This window comes from Cololabis saira, chromosome 5 (genome assembly GCF_033807715.1).
Source record: "Cololabis saira isolate AMF1-May2022 chromosome 5, fColSai1.1, whole genome shotgun sequence".
NCBI lineage: Eukaryota > Metazoa > Chordata > Actinopteri > Beloniformes > Belonidae > Cololabis > Cololabis saira.
The window spans coordinates 25,566,942-25,580,030 of record NC_084591.1 but is presented as its reverse complement, the minus strand read 5'-3'; the positions used below and the strand labels follow the sequence as shown (position 1 = coordinate 25,580,030).

Genomic DNA, 13,089 nt, shown 5'->3' with positions numbered 1-13,089 from the left:
AAAAAGCAACTTTAAAATCCTTATAAGTGCACTCCAGTCATTAAAATCCTACTCAAGTGAAACTTTAGTCATCTAGTGATATCGGCTGAATAAAGGCTAAAACAAAATCCATACGTTTATACATCCACGTTCTTGTTCCACGTAAAGACCTGGGGCGTCCATTATTTAGAGCTGGTGGTAGCATGAATCAGATCTTTTTAACCCAACCTCACCTAACCATCAATCACAGCACAGCTCTGGAAGAAAAATCTAGTCTACTGAAAAAACAACTATGCCGTCTCAGCTAAATGTATAACTGTTTATATATAACTGAGGACACATTGATGAGTCTGTATATGTAACATGATGATCGGCGTGTGCTGTAGAGGATTCATTTTACTGACTAGTATCCAGTTTACATACAGTGCATCTCACGCCCTTTTCCATCAGGATTATGCAGGTGCCAGCGTGCACGTCGACAGGTTGGAGTTGGTGTTATGTAAATCTAATTTGAGTGGATTTCCAGTAAATCTGAAGTGAATTTCATTCAGCAGAGCCTCCCACAGTCTCTGACGTCAGTACTTGGAGCTGATGAAAAGCAGTTTTGTGGAGCTTGTACACAAGTCTCCTTTCAGGGTAAATGTGTGACTCTTTCTTTCTAAAACCTTGGTACTGTAACGCTGAAAAAGAGGCTTATCTTTGTCACCTGGCCATCAGTTCAAGCACAGTTCACTGGGTCACAACTTAAGTCTGATGTTAATGCCACAATTAATGGAGGAGGAAAGTTTCATTTTATTTTATCTTTTTGGTGCTTAGCACAATACAGCTTGACAGGAAAACTATGACAAGTATCATGGTATCACATAGTTGGAAAGTCTGTAACCACATATTAAATGAATAACCCCGCATTTAGTAATATTGTGTCCATTTAAATCATATTAGGAAAAGTAAAAAATGATGTGAACAAGAACATGCACCCTTTGTCAGTTCTAAGGTTTAACATATCAACATACATATTTTTAAACCATCTGATCGTGACTAACTGTGCTTGTCTGTCAAAGTCACTCTGTCTCCAGTGGGAAGGCATCGCCCGTTTGTGTCCTTTGAACCTGTGGCTAGGGAGGCACGTCTGGCGGAAAGGGATTGTACTTTTAAACTGTTTGTTTTCAAAATATTAACTCATAACTAACTTATTCCAGCGTATTCGATAGAAGCTCAGATAGATAACATCACACAACATATGACACTGGGTCAGAGCACCCAGGTGTTCCTGAGCAAATGTGCTCAGTTACTGTGAGCACCTCTGTAAGCTCTGGCAGTTTGCTCTTCTGGAGCATTCAGGTGGGTGTTGAATGTATACTAAGAACTTTAAAATATGTACGAACTTTAAAGTTCATAGTTTACAACACATAACAGCCCCCAAATGGAAATCAATCAAGACAGCTGCATATCTACTGTTAAATTCATTAGGAAAAGAGTGTCCAGAAACCAGCACAACTTAGACTTGCAAGGCTTTGGGAATTAGGTCTTTTGGACAGATGAAACCAAGCCAGGATGTTTATTCATAATTCCACAGAGCTATTTAAAAAAAAAAATAATAATAATAATAATCAAAACACCTCCCCAGTGATACCTCATACTAGCTGTCAAGCACGGTGGTGGAGGGCTGATTATTTGGTTTTGTTATGCAGCCACAGCACCTTGCCAACTTGCACTCACCCAGTGGACCACTAACTCTTGTGTATAACAAAGTGTTCTGGAGTATTTTGTGCGGCTATTTGCCTGACAGCTTAAGTTTGACTGAAATTGCATCGCACTAGAGGACAATGATCTGAAACACACAAGAGCATGAAGACATCAGCAAATCTGCTAAAGAAAAGAGTCCACGTCAAAATTCAGACCTCATTTTGACTGAAATGCTGCAGTGGGACATTAGGAGAGCTCTGTTTTAACAAAACTCAATAAACTGAACAAACATTGTGAAGAAAAACAATCTTAGAGACTGATAAAGTCTCACAGGAAGAGATTACATCAAGTTATTGCTGGTAAAAGTGACTGTACAAGCTTTATTATTAGTGTTAAGTCCCTCACATGCTGCTTCTGCGTCCTTATTTCCTTTTTTGTTGATGTAAATATGACAGTGAGATATGTCATGTTGTTCATCTGAGGCGGCATTTTCCTAATTGTATATCCTGATGAGGAATCTTTTTTTTTAAATCATGTCATTTAGATACATCCTTAGAAATGAAATAGGTTATACGATGTTTTTTAACATGACTGTTGCTGTTGAATGAGTGGAAAGCTCTAAATAATGCAAAATGTATCTACAAATAATACGTGTGCTGCTTAAAGTTGAATTATCCAAGCAAATTAGGAATTATGTACTGGTGTGACATCCATCCATCCATCCATCCATCCATCCATCCATCCATCCATCCATCCATCCATCCATCCATCCATCCATCCATCCATCCATCCATCCATCCATCCATCCATCCATCCATCCATCCATCCATCCATCCATCCATGTCTGGCCAAACTTTCTTATAAATTGATTGATCAGTCAAGCAACGTAACTAATCCAGATGACTGCCCAAGCACAGGTTTTATCTGTGTGGACTTTCTGCTCATTGCTGTTAATACGAGACTATACCAGTAAGATCCATTTACACGGTATGCTTGGAGAATAAAGACGTGGGTGCCATTAGAAAACCAATGTCCCAATTGTCACATCAAAACACTTGCAACATTGTGTGAGTTATAACAAATAAACTATGAGGAAGTGTGAGGCTGGTGGCTCTAAGGTCACTCAGTCTAGCGTTTAAGAGGAAGACAGTGTTTCATTTTGGCCGGTCAAAGCCTGAACTACTCTTTTTGTGCTTTTATTGTCATTGTCTTGGTAAAATCTCATGATATGCAGCATTCACTCTCTGGAAGATTTGGAGATCTGTCTTATTGTCCTTCACAACAAATGGCTCCTCACCTGATGCCTCCTTTTATGTACTTGTGTCTTTGTTTGACGTAGTGTCATTTCCTCCTTCCATATTTTCATTTCCTGTTTCAAAAGACCCTCAGACCCCCCACCCCCGGGCCACACATTTTATTTATGTTCAGCCTGCTGTTAATACGAAACACACACACACACACACACACACACACACACACACACACACACACACACACACACACACACACACACACACACACACACACACACACACACACACACACACACACACACACACACACACACACACACACACACACACACACAACACACATCACTGCTGATTACAGAAGTTTGGTTGGTTTTGTTTCAGTCTGATAGTGTTTTTAACATTAAGTTAAAAGGGGAAATGGATTTTTCATTGCAGTTTAAACAAGCCATAAAAATGTCACATCTGTTAGCTACCTTCAAATAAATATATTTAATATGAGAGAATGTAAAAGTGTAAGAAATGTACATTTGACAGTTCTTGTTTGATTGCATTCTTCACTGTATAGACAGTATAATGGGGTGGTCGTGGCTCATCTGTCGTGTCCTTGGGCAAGACACTTCAACCCCTTTGCCTCCAGTGAGGGCCTCGCTGGTGTGAATGTGTTTGAATGTTCTGGTGATGATCGGAGAGGCCGTTGTCGCGGATTGGCTGCCACGTTTCCATCAGTCTGCCCTAGGGCAGCTGTGGCTACACATGTAGTTTATTAACCCCAAGTGTGAATGAGGAGTGAATGAATAATGTGACCCTGGGTTCCATGAAAAGAGCTATATAAATGCAAGTTATTATTATTATTATTATTAATGTTTCTAGCGCTGCAAATCCGAGGCAAACTGTTATCTTTAAAAGTTATCGTCCTTGCAAGTTGTAAGTTGGTAATGGTTTACAGACACGAAAGTTTGTTGTCGTCACAGAAATCTCAATTTAGCTCAAGAGCGTAATAGCTGATTGAGAGAAGATAGTCTGTGTTTTTTCCCTACTTTGATGTTGTTTATTGGTTTTAGTGATTTTATAGTGAGATTACTGATCCACCCTTAAAAGTTGGTGGTGGCAGTGCACCAAGATGTTGTTTAAAAAGAAAAAGCAGAAAAGGAAGAGGAAATCTTACATTGACTCTGTGTAGGATCAGCAGCTTAAGTAGTGTATGCCACATTTTAAATGTAAAATGAGACCATTGGTTAATAATGATGCATTTTATTCTATACAGTGTTCTGCCTCTGGGTGAAATTACATCATTAAAGTTGATATCTGGTTCCAATTCATATTAGTTTAGTTTAGATTTTTTGCAAAGCAGTCATACAGGCACTCAAAATGACACATTTATAGAAGTTAAACTGAAAAACGGCACCACGTGTTCCCACTTCTGCATTATTTTTAAATTAGATAAACATGACTCCCTGAGCTGATACTTTGAGGCCCCTTAGTTACAAGACGGAAAACATCACTATTCTGCTTGCAAACTGTGTAGTTGTGCATCTGGCAGGGAAAGATCCTGGTCCCACCTTACAAACACTATCATTGGAAATCATTCAGTTGACAGAGTCACACAGATAAAACGCGCCATTAATGAAGCCTCTCTTTTCAGGAGACCAATGAACAGAAGTTGTTCAATATTGCCAGCGAGCTCCTGCACACAGAAAAGGCCTATGTAGCACGACTCAACCTGCTGGACCAGGTGAGGAACTCGCTGGAATCTTTGTTTCACTTCTGTTTTCTGATCATGTTACCCGGCACGTGTCTGCAGGAAATCTCAAATCCACATTTACTGTACTGTGTGCGGTTTTCCAGGTATTCTGTGCTAAGCTAATGGAGGAGGCAAATAAAGGAACTTTCCCCGTGGACGTGGTGAAGAACATCTTCTCCAACATCACGTCCATCCACCAGTTTCACAGCCAGTTCCTGCTGCCAGATCTGGAGAAACGCATGGGGGAATGGTGAGCTACACCTTTATAAAGCTATAAACACCCTATGTTAAATCCATTGTGCAGACATTTGCTGCTAAGGCAGGTGGTGTGGCTGTTACATAAAAATGATAACTTATTTGAGCTATTTTGGACAAAAACACACAAACGCATTATTCAAAGAGAATAAAAATAAATGAAACAGTAAATGCAAATTTTGATAGGTTGAAAATTGAGTGTAAATGATCAAACCATCAATAATGATTATGGCTCCATCCCTGCAGGGCCTCCACACCTCGCATCGGGGACATCCTGCAGAAACTCACACCCTTCCTCAAAATGTACGCTGAGTACGTGAAGAATTTCGACAAGGCCATGGAGCTGCTGAAACAGTGGACGGACCGCTCGCCTCAGTTCAAAGCCATAATTCAGGAGATACAGGTGCATTGCTGTGTGAATCAGAATCAAGTCCAGAAAATTGAGCTTTAAACCGTGTAGGTCTCCAAGTGGTGGCACTGATTATGTGATTATTGAGCTGTTTGGGTATTTTTCCCTCGCTTTCCATTTCCAAAAATTATTTGATGAGACGGACAGCTGTGAACTGTTGGTGCTTTCTGTTTATATGTGATCAGAGTCAAGAGGCCTGCGGCTGTCTGACGCTTCAGCACCACATGCTGGAGCCGGTGCAGAGAGTCCCTCGATACGAGATGCTGCTCAAAGACTACCTGAAGAAGCTGCCTCAGGACGACCACGACCGCAGAGATGCAGAGAGTAAGCAGATACACGATGAAGCTTCATTTTTATTTCACATGAAGCACATTTTAAGGAGTCATTTCTAGTTCTTTTAGATCAGGGGTCAGCAACCCGCGGCTCTAGAGCCGCATGCGGCTCTTTAGCGCCGCCCTAGTGGCTCCTGGAGCTTAAAAAAAAATGTTTGACCTTTTTTTTTTTTTTTCTCTTTATTTTCTCTTTTTTTTCTTCTTCTTTTTTTCTTTTTTCTTTTTTTTTCTTCTTTTTTACTTCCTTTTTTCTCTTTTTTCTTCCTTTTTTTCCTTTTTTATTCTCGACATTTCGACTTTTTTCTCGACATTTCAACTTTTTTCTCGAAATTTTGACTTTTTTCTCGACATTTTGACTTTTTTCTCAACATTTTGACTTTTTTTTCAACATTTCGACTTTTTTCTCGAGATTGTACTTCAACATTAATCTCGACATTTCAACTTTTTTCTCGAAATTTTGACTATTTCCATTTTGAACATTTCCACTTTTTTCTCAACATTTCCACTTTTTTCTCGACATTTCACCTTTCGCCATTTGCTTTCATTCTAAGGCTTATACAAGACTTTTCATTTTTTGCGGCTCCAGACATATTTGTTTTTTGTGTTTTTGGTCCAATACGGCTCTTTCAACATTTTGGGTTGCAGACCCCTGTTTTAGATGGAAAAGTAATTACCTGGGTTTTTTTTTTCTTTTGTAGGATCTTTGGAAATTATTGGAACAGCAGCTACACACTCCAACAGTGCCATCAGAAAGTCTGTAAGTACAAAAGAAAAAAAATTATCCTGAAGCTGATTGTGTCCATTACTCTCCTCTCCAACTAAAATAAATCTCCCCTCATCGCTCAGGATAACTTAAAGAAACTGTTGGAGATATACGAGATGCTGGGTGAAGAGGAGGACATTGTTCACCCCTCTAATGAGTTCATCAAAGAGGGCCACATCCTGAAGCTGGCAGCCAGGAACACCTCAGCCATGGAGAGATACCTCTTCCTGGTGAGAGAAAAACCTGCTGAGCCTGTAGACATGCTCCCGTTTGATGAAGGACCTTGCAGGGAAATGTGCTGATGCGAGACTCAGTCGACTGAAACAATGGAGTGATTTGATGGCGTGAACACCTCTGTGTGCAGATACAAGTGGGGCACACCAAGACATCTCTCACATCCCCTCATCACGTTTAGGCTGTTTCTTATTAGTTGCAGGCAAAATGCATCTCAGCTGCTTAATTCAAGTATAAGGATTCACCGCCCTTGGGAGGGAACTGTACCAGAAACATCAAACTACAATAACGCTGATCCATCCATCCATCTCAAGTGTTCACGGCACTCGACTAAAGAGTTTCTGCTTTCTCTTCCGTCTCGTCTCTCTGCCAGTTCAACAACATGCTGTTATACTGCGTCCCAAAGTTCAGTCTGGGGGCGACTAAGTATACAGTGCGGACGCGAATTGGGATAGACGGCATGAAGGTCCTGGAAACAGCCAATGACGACTACCCTCACACCTTCCAGGTGTCGGGCAAAGAGAGGACCCTGGAGCTCCAGGCCAGGTAGTCTACGTCCAGAAATATCCCTGCCGCAGGAGTCTTACTTTTAGGTTTTGTTGCAGACTACCTCATATCTTCCTACATCTTCTATTCGGTTATATGTCACTGGCACCCTGTGCAATTTTTTTATTACAGGGTTTATACAGCAATCCTTATGTTAAATTTAATACCAATTTAATACCTTTTTCACTACCTTCAGATTAAAAAAAAAAACGGTCACAACATTAAGTGTTAATCACGGACCTTTTAACATTAATACAGATTTTGACCTATAGAACACTATACAGAACAGATTTATAGACTCATTGATGTTGACCAGATGTTTCACATTTATTTCACTTTGTGAATGACAATAAAATAGACTGCTTAAATTTTAAGCTGTCTATTTTTAATTTTTTTCTATTAAAATGTAAAAGGTAAAAAATAATACCAATTTAAAAAAAAATAATACCTCTGACAGTGAATTTAACACTTTTAATGGCCTTAAATTTGGCAATTTTCATTTATCACTTTTTAATACTTTTTAAAACCCAGCGGAAACCCTGTATTACTGTGTTGGTTTGTCTTATACATTTTCAGTTTTGAAGATTTATCTTTATTTTCCTCCTCAGCTCAGAGCAAGACAAAGCAGACTGGATCAAGGTACACACGTTGAAATCCTGCCACGTTACTTCCGTGTTTCTGGGTTTGGCGGCCACATTTAATGCTGTCGTTGATTATCTCCCAGGCTTTCCGGGAAACCATAGAGATCTTCCAGCAAAAAAACGAGTCGTTCAAGAACGCTCAGAAGGATGTGGAGGAAGTGTCGGTCAGTGTCAAATCAAGAACTGTACAACATGCATCCGTCTGCGTGTTTGTTTCTTCGATACTGAGAAAGCGTTTGTTTCGACTCAGAATGCCGAGCTGGGGAAGCGGGCCCCTCGTTGGATCCGGGACAACGAAGTGACGATGTGCATGAAGTGTAAGGAGCCTTTCAATGCTCTGACGCGGCGGAGACACCACTGCAGAGCCTGCGGCCACGTGAGTCATCTTGATGCTGATGTGTCGTGTCTAGTGCATCCACGGGGGTTTCACCAGACAGATGACACTAACAAGGTTTAACGTACTACTGAAAACGATAAAGAATAATATTACCCCATTTAACCTCCTTTCATTAACCTCTTTTTATACAAAATAGATTGAATACTGTGTGTATGTTATTACAGGGCCCATTTGCCCATTTGTCATTCTATTTTTACATTTAAAATGGAATGTGCGCTCTAGCTCTAATTCAAATCACAATATTTTGTGGCATTTAAGTATTTTTATTTAATTTCAAAACAATTTTAATGTCTATTCCACTCCATTTCCAGAGAGTAATACTATAAATGGAGCCAAAATATATCACGAGGAGATTGATGAGACCTGTAATGTAGTAGATATTTGTTCTTGAACCAGAAGGTCGCCGAATCGTTTCCCCAAGCTCTCTCATGTGCCAGATATCCAGTTTCATTGCTTAGCCCAGATAATGTGGGGAACACATGATGAAAACGCTATGAGAAAAACAAAGCAGAAAGTTGCTTTGCTAGGATTTTCTTGCAGAAGTAAACTACAATCTGGCTTCTCAGATTTTAAATCCGGAGATGAGGATATGCTGATGGCTCTTTTCTTCAAAATATTAATCAATTACTGATAATGTTTTAAGAGTAGTTTGATTTTGAAATCCAATTAAATTAATCAAGAAAAAAAAGTAACATGAATCCTTATTAATACTTACTCAATGGGTACTCGCTACTAGGAAGTCACCATATAACTTGTCTGGTGAAATGATTGAGATAATTTCCTTCCTCTCACAGGTGGTGTGTTGGAAATGCTCAGACAACAAGGCGCAACTTGAATATGATAACAACAAGTCTAACAAAGTCTGCAGAGACTGTTTCTCCATCCTATCGGGTGAAGGCGTCGCCGAAGGCAAGAAGAAAGGAATTCTTGAGGTGATGCTGAAAAAACATGCTTTTACACAATCAGTTAGTAGAATATTAAAAAAAAAAGAAAGAAACATCACATTAGGTTTTGAATGATCGCATCAGGACAGCAGCAAGGCGTTACTGCTCTTTTTTGAAACGCCTGTGTTTTGTGGTCATCTTCTCTGTGCAGATCGAGGCCGCTCAGTTCACGGACAGCAGCATCATGTGCAGCTTCCTGCAGCACTCTGAGAAAGGCAAAATTTGGCAGAAGGTTTGGTGTGTCATCCCTGAGCAGGAGGGTCTCGTGCTGTACCTGTATGGAGCGCCACAGGTAAAACTTTTTTTTTTTTTAAAGCAAAGATGCAAACACATATGTTGTAATAGCAGTGATGGTGTTATACCCTCCTCCTCTTCTGTTTCAGGATGTGAAGGCCCAGTGTACAATTCCCTTACTAGGTTACTCTGTGGATGACAGTGTCCGACCCGCAGACCCCCCGGCCAGCTTCCGCCTCTCACAGTCCAAGTTCGTCCACAACTTTGCTGCCGAGAGCGAAGAGCAAAAGCAGCGCTGGCTCAAAGTGATCCGAGTGGCTGTGACTGGAGAGATGCCAGCCCGGCCTGAGACCAACGGCAGCAACACGCTGCACAACGACGACACACAAGAACCCAGTCCTGAGAGGACATGAGCCGAGCGTTTTTCTGCACACAAACAGCTGTGGGACGTTTCCTCATCCAAACTGCTGTTGGATTGTTCAAGGAAGACAGATGCCCTCTCTTCTGTCCTTGAATATTAGAGACAAAGTGGGACAGTTCGTGCTGGATAAGCTGCCTTTTTCTTTTATCTCAGCTGTTTCCTGGATTTTCCTCTGCAACAACTGTGCTGGATTACTAACGGACGTTTCTAGTACAATCAACACTAGAGCAGAGGACCCTGAAAATGCATCAACTTAAACTTTCAAAACAGACACTATTAAGCACAGCCCAAACTCATTTTTCGCACATCTCGTGTCCCTGGACTACGACGGTCAATCAAAACAAAAGGGCAAGTCAAACTTGGTCTGCTAGTGCTGTAGCTCTGTGTACTTGTACAGTACTTTAATTGTTCTTTTTTTATCTTTAAAACAAACATTTTAATTTTTTTTTATGTACAGGAAGTAGTCACAAGTTTTGTTTCAGTAAAAAGGAAAAATATCTAGGTTTAAGTACTAACAGTATTTCCCTTCATTTCTGTGCTAAAGAAAATTGTTCTAAACTGAAAAAAAAAAGATCACAATGTTGGATAATGATGGTTTCATCTCTAGTCTTGTCCCTTGGCAAAAAACAACAACAGTGGATTAATGTCAGCAAAGCTTGTTTCATCTTAAAGCCCAAATGCAGGTCAAATAACCAAATATGAACGAGTGTTTTTGGCTCATGTGAATCAGTCACGAATTTGATAAGTCGTTGCTGCATTAACATTGATCTGTAAATGCAGCACCATATCTGTGCTCATTGACCCGCAAGATCATCCACGAGTAAACGTCTATAACAAGCATTTATTTACAAGCTGACAAATGTGGCAATAGCTCATAAAAGTTCTAATAATGCACCTTCTTTACCTATTAAATCTCCCACCATGCTAAGTCTATTTACATATTTTCGCAGTTTTTCTGTCCTAAACCCATCAGCCAAAGTCGAACCCCAACAACGATGACACCATGACGACACTACTATTTCCCAGAGTTTGGCAGTTTTATGTCAGCCACAGGAATCTTGATACAGTTAAGCAGGAGTTCTATCCATCCATCCATCCATCCATCCATCCATCCATCCATCTTCTTCCGCTTATCCGTTCCCGGGTCGCGGGGGCAGCAGTCTCAACAGAGATGCCCAGACTTCCTTCACCCCAGACACTTCCTCCAGCTCTTCCGAGGGGAGTCCGAGGTTTCCCAGGCCAGCCGAGAGACATAGTCTCTCCAGCGTGTCCTGGGTCTTCCCCGGGGTCTCCTCCCGGTGGGACATGCCTGGAACACCTCCCTAGGGAGGCGTCCAGGAGGATCCGGTACAGATGCCCAAGCCACCTCAGCTGACTCCTCTCAATGTGGAGGAGTAGCGGCTCGACTCCGAGCTCCTCCCGGGTGACCGAACTCCTCACCCCATCTCTAAGGGAGCGTCCAGCCACCCTGCGGAGGAAACTCATCTCGGCCGCTTGTATCCGCGATCTTGCCCTTTCGGTCACTACACAAAGTTCATGACCATAGGTGAGGGTAGGGGCGTAGATTGACCGGTAAATCAACTCAGCTCCTTCTTCACCATAACGGTCCGGTACACCGCCAACATAATTGCCGACGCTGCACCGATCCGTCTGTCAATTTCACGCTCCATCTTTCCCTCACTACTATAACACCTTGAGATATTTCAAATCCTTCCCCGATGGAGAACCATGGCCTCGGTTTTGGAGGTGCTGATTCTCATCCCTGCCGCGTCGCACTCGGCCTCAAACCGCCCCAGCACATGCTGAAGCCAACAGGACAACATCATCTGCAAAAAGCAGAGATGAAATCCTGTGGTTCCCAAACCGGATCCCCTCCGGCCCCTGACTGCGCCTAGAAATCCTGTCCATAAAAATGATGAACAGGACCGGTGACAAAGGGCAGCCCTGCCGGAGTCCAACATGCACCGGGAACAAGTCTGATCTACTGCCGGCGATGCGAACCAGACTCCTGCTCCGATCATACAGAGACCGGACAGCCCTTAGTAGAGGGCCCCGGACTCCATACTCACTGAGCACCCCCCACAGAATGGCACGAGGGACACGGTCAAATGCCTTCTCCAGATCCACAAAACACATGTGGACTGGTTGGACAATTTCCCATGAACCCTCGAGCACCCTGCGGAGGGTATAAAGCTGGTCCAGTGTTCCACGACCAGGACGAAAACCGCATCGTTCCTCTTGAATCCGAGGTTCGAGGGTGTGATCCCCCTATAGTTGGAACATTCTCCAGTCACCCTTTTTAAAAAAGCAAACATTTTTCAGTTTTAATACCCTTTTTTAAAGTATTGAAAATTTAAAGAATCAATATTTGGAGGTTATGATGAAAATAGTTAGAAACTACATCCAACTCCCGCGAGTGGGTTAAACGCGCCATATGTGTTGTATTTAGTGTATCTTTTAGTGGCCATCTTCGATGCGGGTGTTTTGTCCTCCAACTACAGGAAAAGGAAACGCTTTCAAAATAAAGCAACGAGGTTACAGCCAGACAGGAAACATGTCCACCCACCTGGGGGAAAACCACTGATCTCACCTCACAGGGACAGACGAGCAAAGACCATCATTATCTTCGTGTGGCAAAGTTTTTGCCTTTACGTGCAAATGTAGCACAATCAGACGTGGCACACTGATGTGAAAAAATGTAAATGAGTCTTTAATTTTTTTTTAATTAATTTTGTTATTTAAAGTAATTTATGGAGAATGACAAGCATGAGCTGTTGAACATAGCACAAAATGGTTCCTTCTTTGTCAACTAAGAACTGTATCTTTTTTCTGTTTCTGAAATAGCAGATTGTTTTTATTTTCCTGAAGAAATCCCTTAAATGTGTCACAGCAGCCGCTAACAGTGCTGGACAGACTGAGGGGAAATGTGCCTAAATTTTCCAGTGAGTGTGTTCATCCCTGTGCTCCTCTACGCCCCCCCCCCCCCCCTCAATGCTGGTGCTCACTTGTGTACACACAGTGTAGCCTCCCTGGACTCGCTCCCCTACTCAGTACTCCAAAAAAAAAAAAGGCAAAAGAAAGAAAAAAAAAATCTGTTAGATCTGAATGTAAATCCAGATTGTTTTTTTTTTGTTTTTTTTGTTCCCTCGTCCCCTCCCCAAAGTTTGAGAATCTACGCACTTTACAATCTAAAAAGTGTACCTTCAAAAAGAAAATAAAGTTATTCAACATTTTGTTTGTTGTGGATCTGGTTT

At 41.6% G+C, this 13,089-nt stretch overlaps 1 protein-coding gene across 5 annotated transcripts in view; it reads left to right on the top strand.

The window, feature by feature from the left end:
- The window catches only part of fgd4a (FYVE, RhoGEF and PH domain containing 4a), a 55,859-nt gene extending 42,791 nt beyond the window's left edge, over positions 1–13,068 (top strand). For all 5 annotated transcript variants that reach the window (XM_061721352.1, XM_061721351.1, XM_061721353.1 and 2 more), the window contains 13 exons: positions 4,561–4,650; positions 4,764–4,909; positions 5,161–5,317; positions 5,509–5,647; positions 6,354–6,412; positions 6,502–6,648; positions 7,026–7,198; positions 7,807–7,837; positions 7,923–8,003; positions 8,090–8,215; positions 9,031–9,168; positions 9,332–9,472; positions 9,564–13,068. In XM_061721352.1, the coding sequence (XP_061577336.1) occupies positions 4,561–4,650; positions 4,764–4,909; positions 5,161–5,317; positions 5,509–5,647; positions 6,354–6,412; positions 6,502–6,648; positions 7,026–7,198; positions 7,807–7,837; positions 7,923–8,003; positions 8,090–8,215; positions 9,031–9,168; positions 9,332–9,472; positions 9,564–9,827 (1,692 nt within the window). In that variant the 3' untranslated portion in view covers positions 9,828–13,068. The remainder of the gene's footprint in view (positions 1–4,560; positions 4,651–4,763; positions 4,910–5,160; positions 5,318–5,508; positions 5,648–6,353; positions 6,413–6,501; positions 6,649–7,025; positions 7,199–7,806; positions 7,838–7,922; positions 8,004–8,089; positions 8,216–9,030; positions 9,169–9,331; positions 9,473–9,563) is intronic.
- Positions 13,069–13,089: the final 21 nt, after the last annotated feature.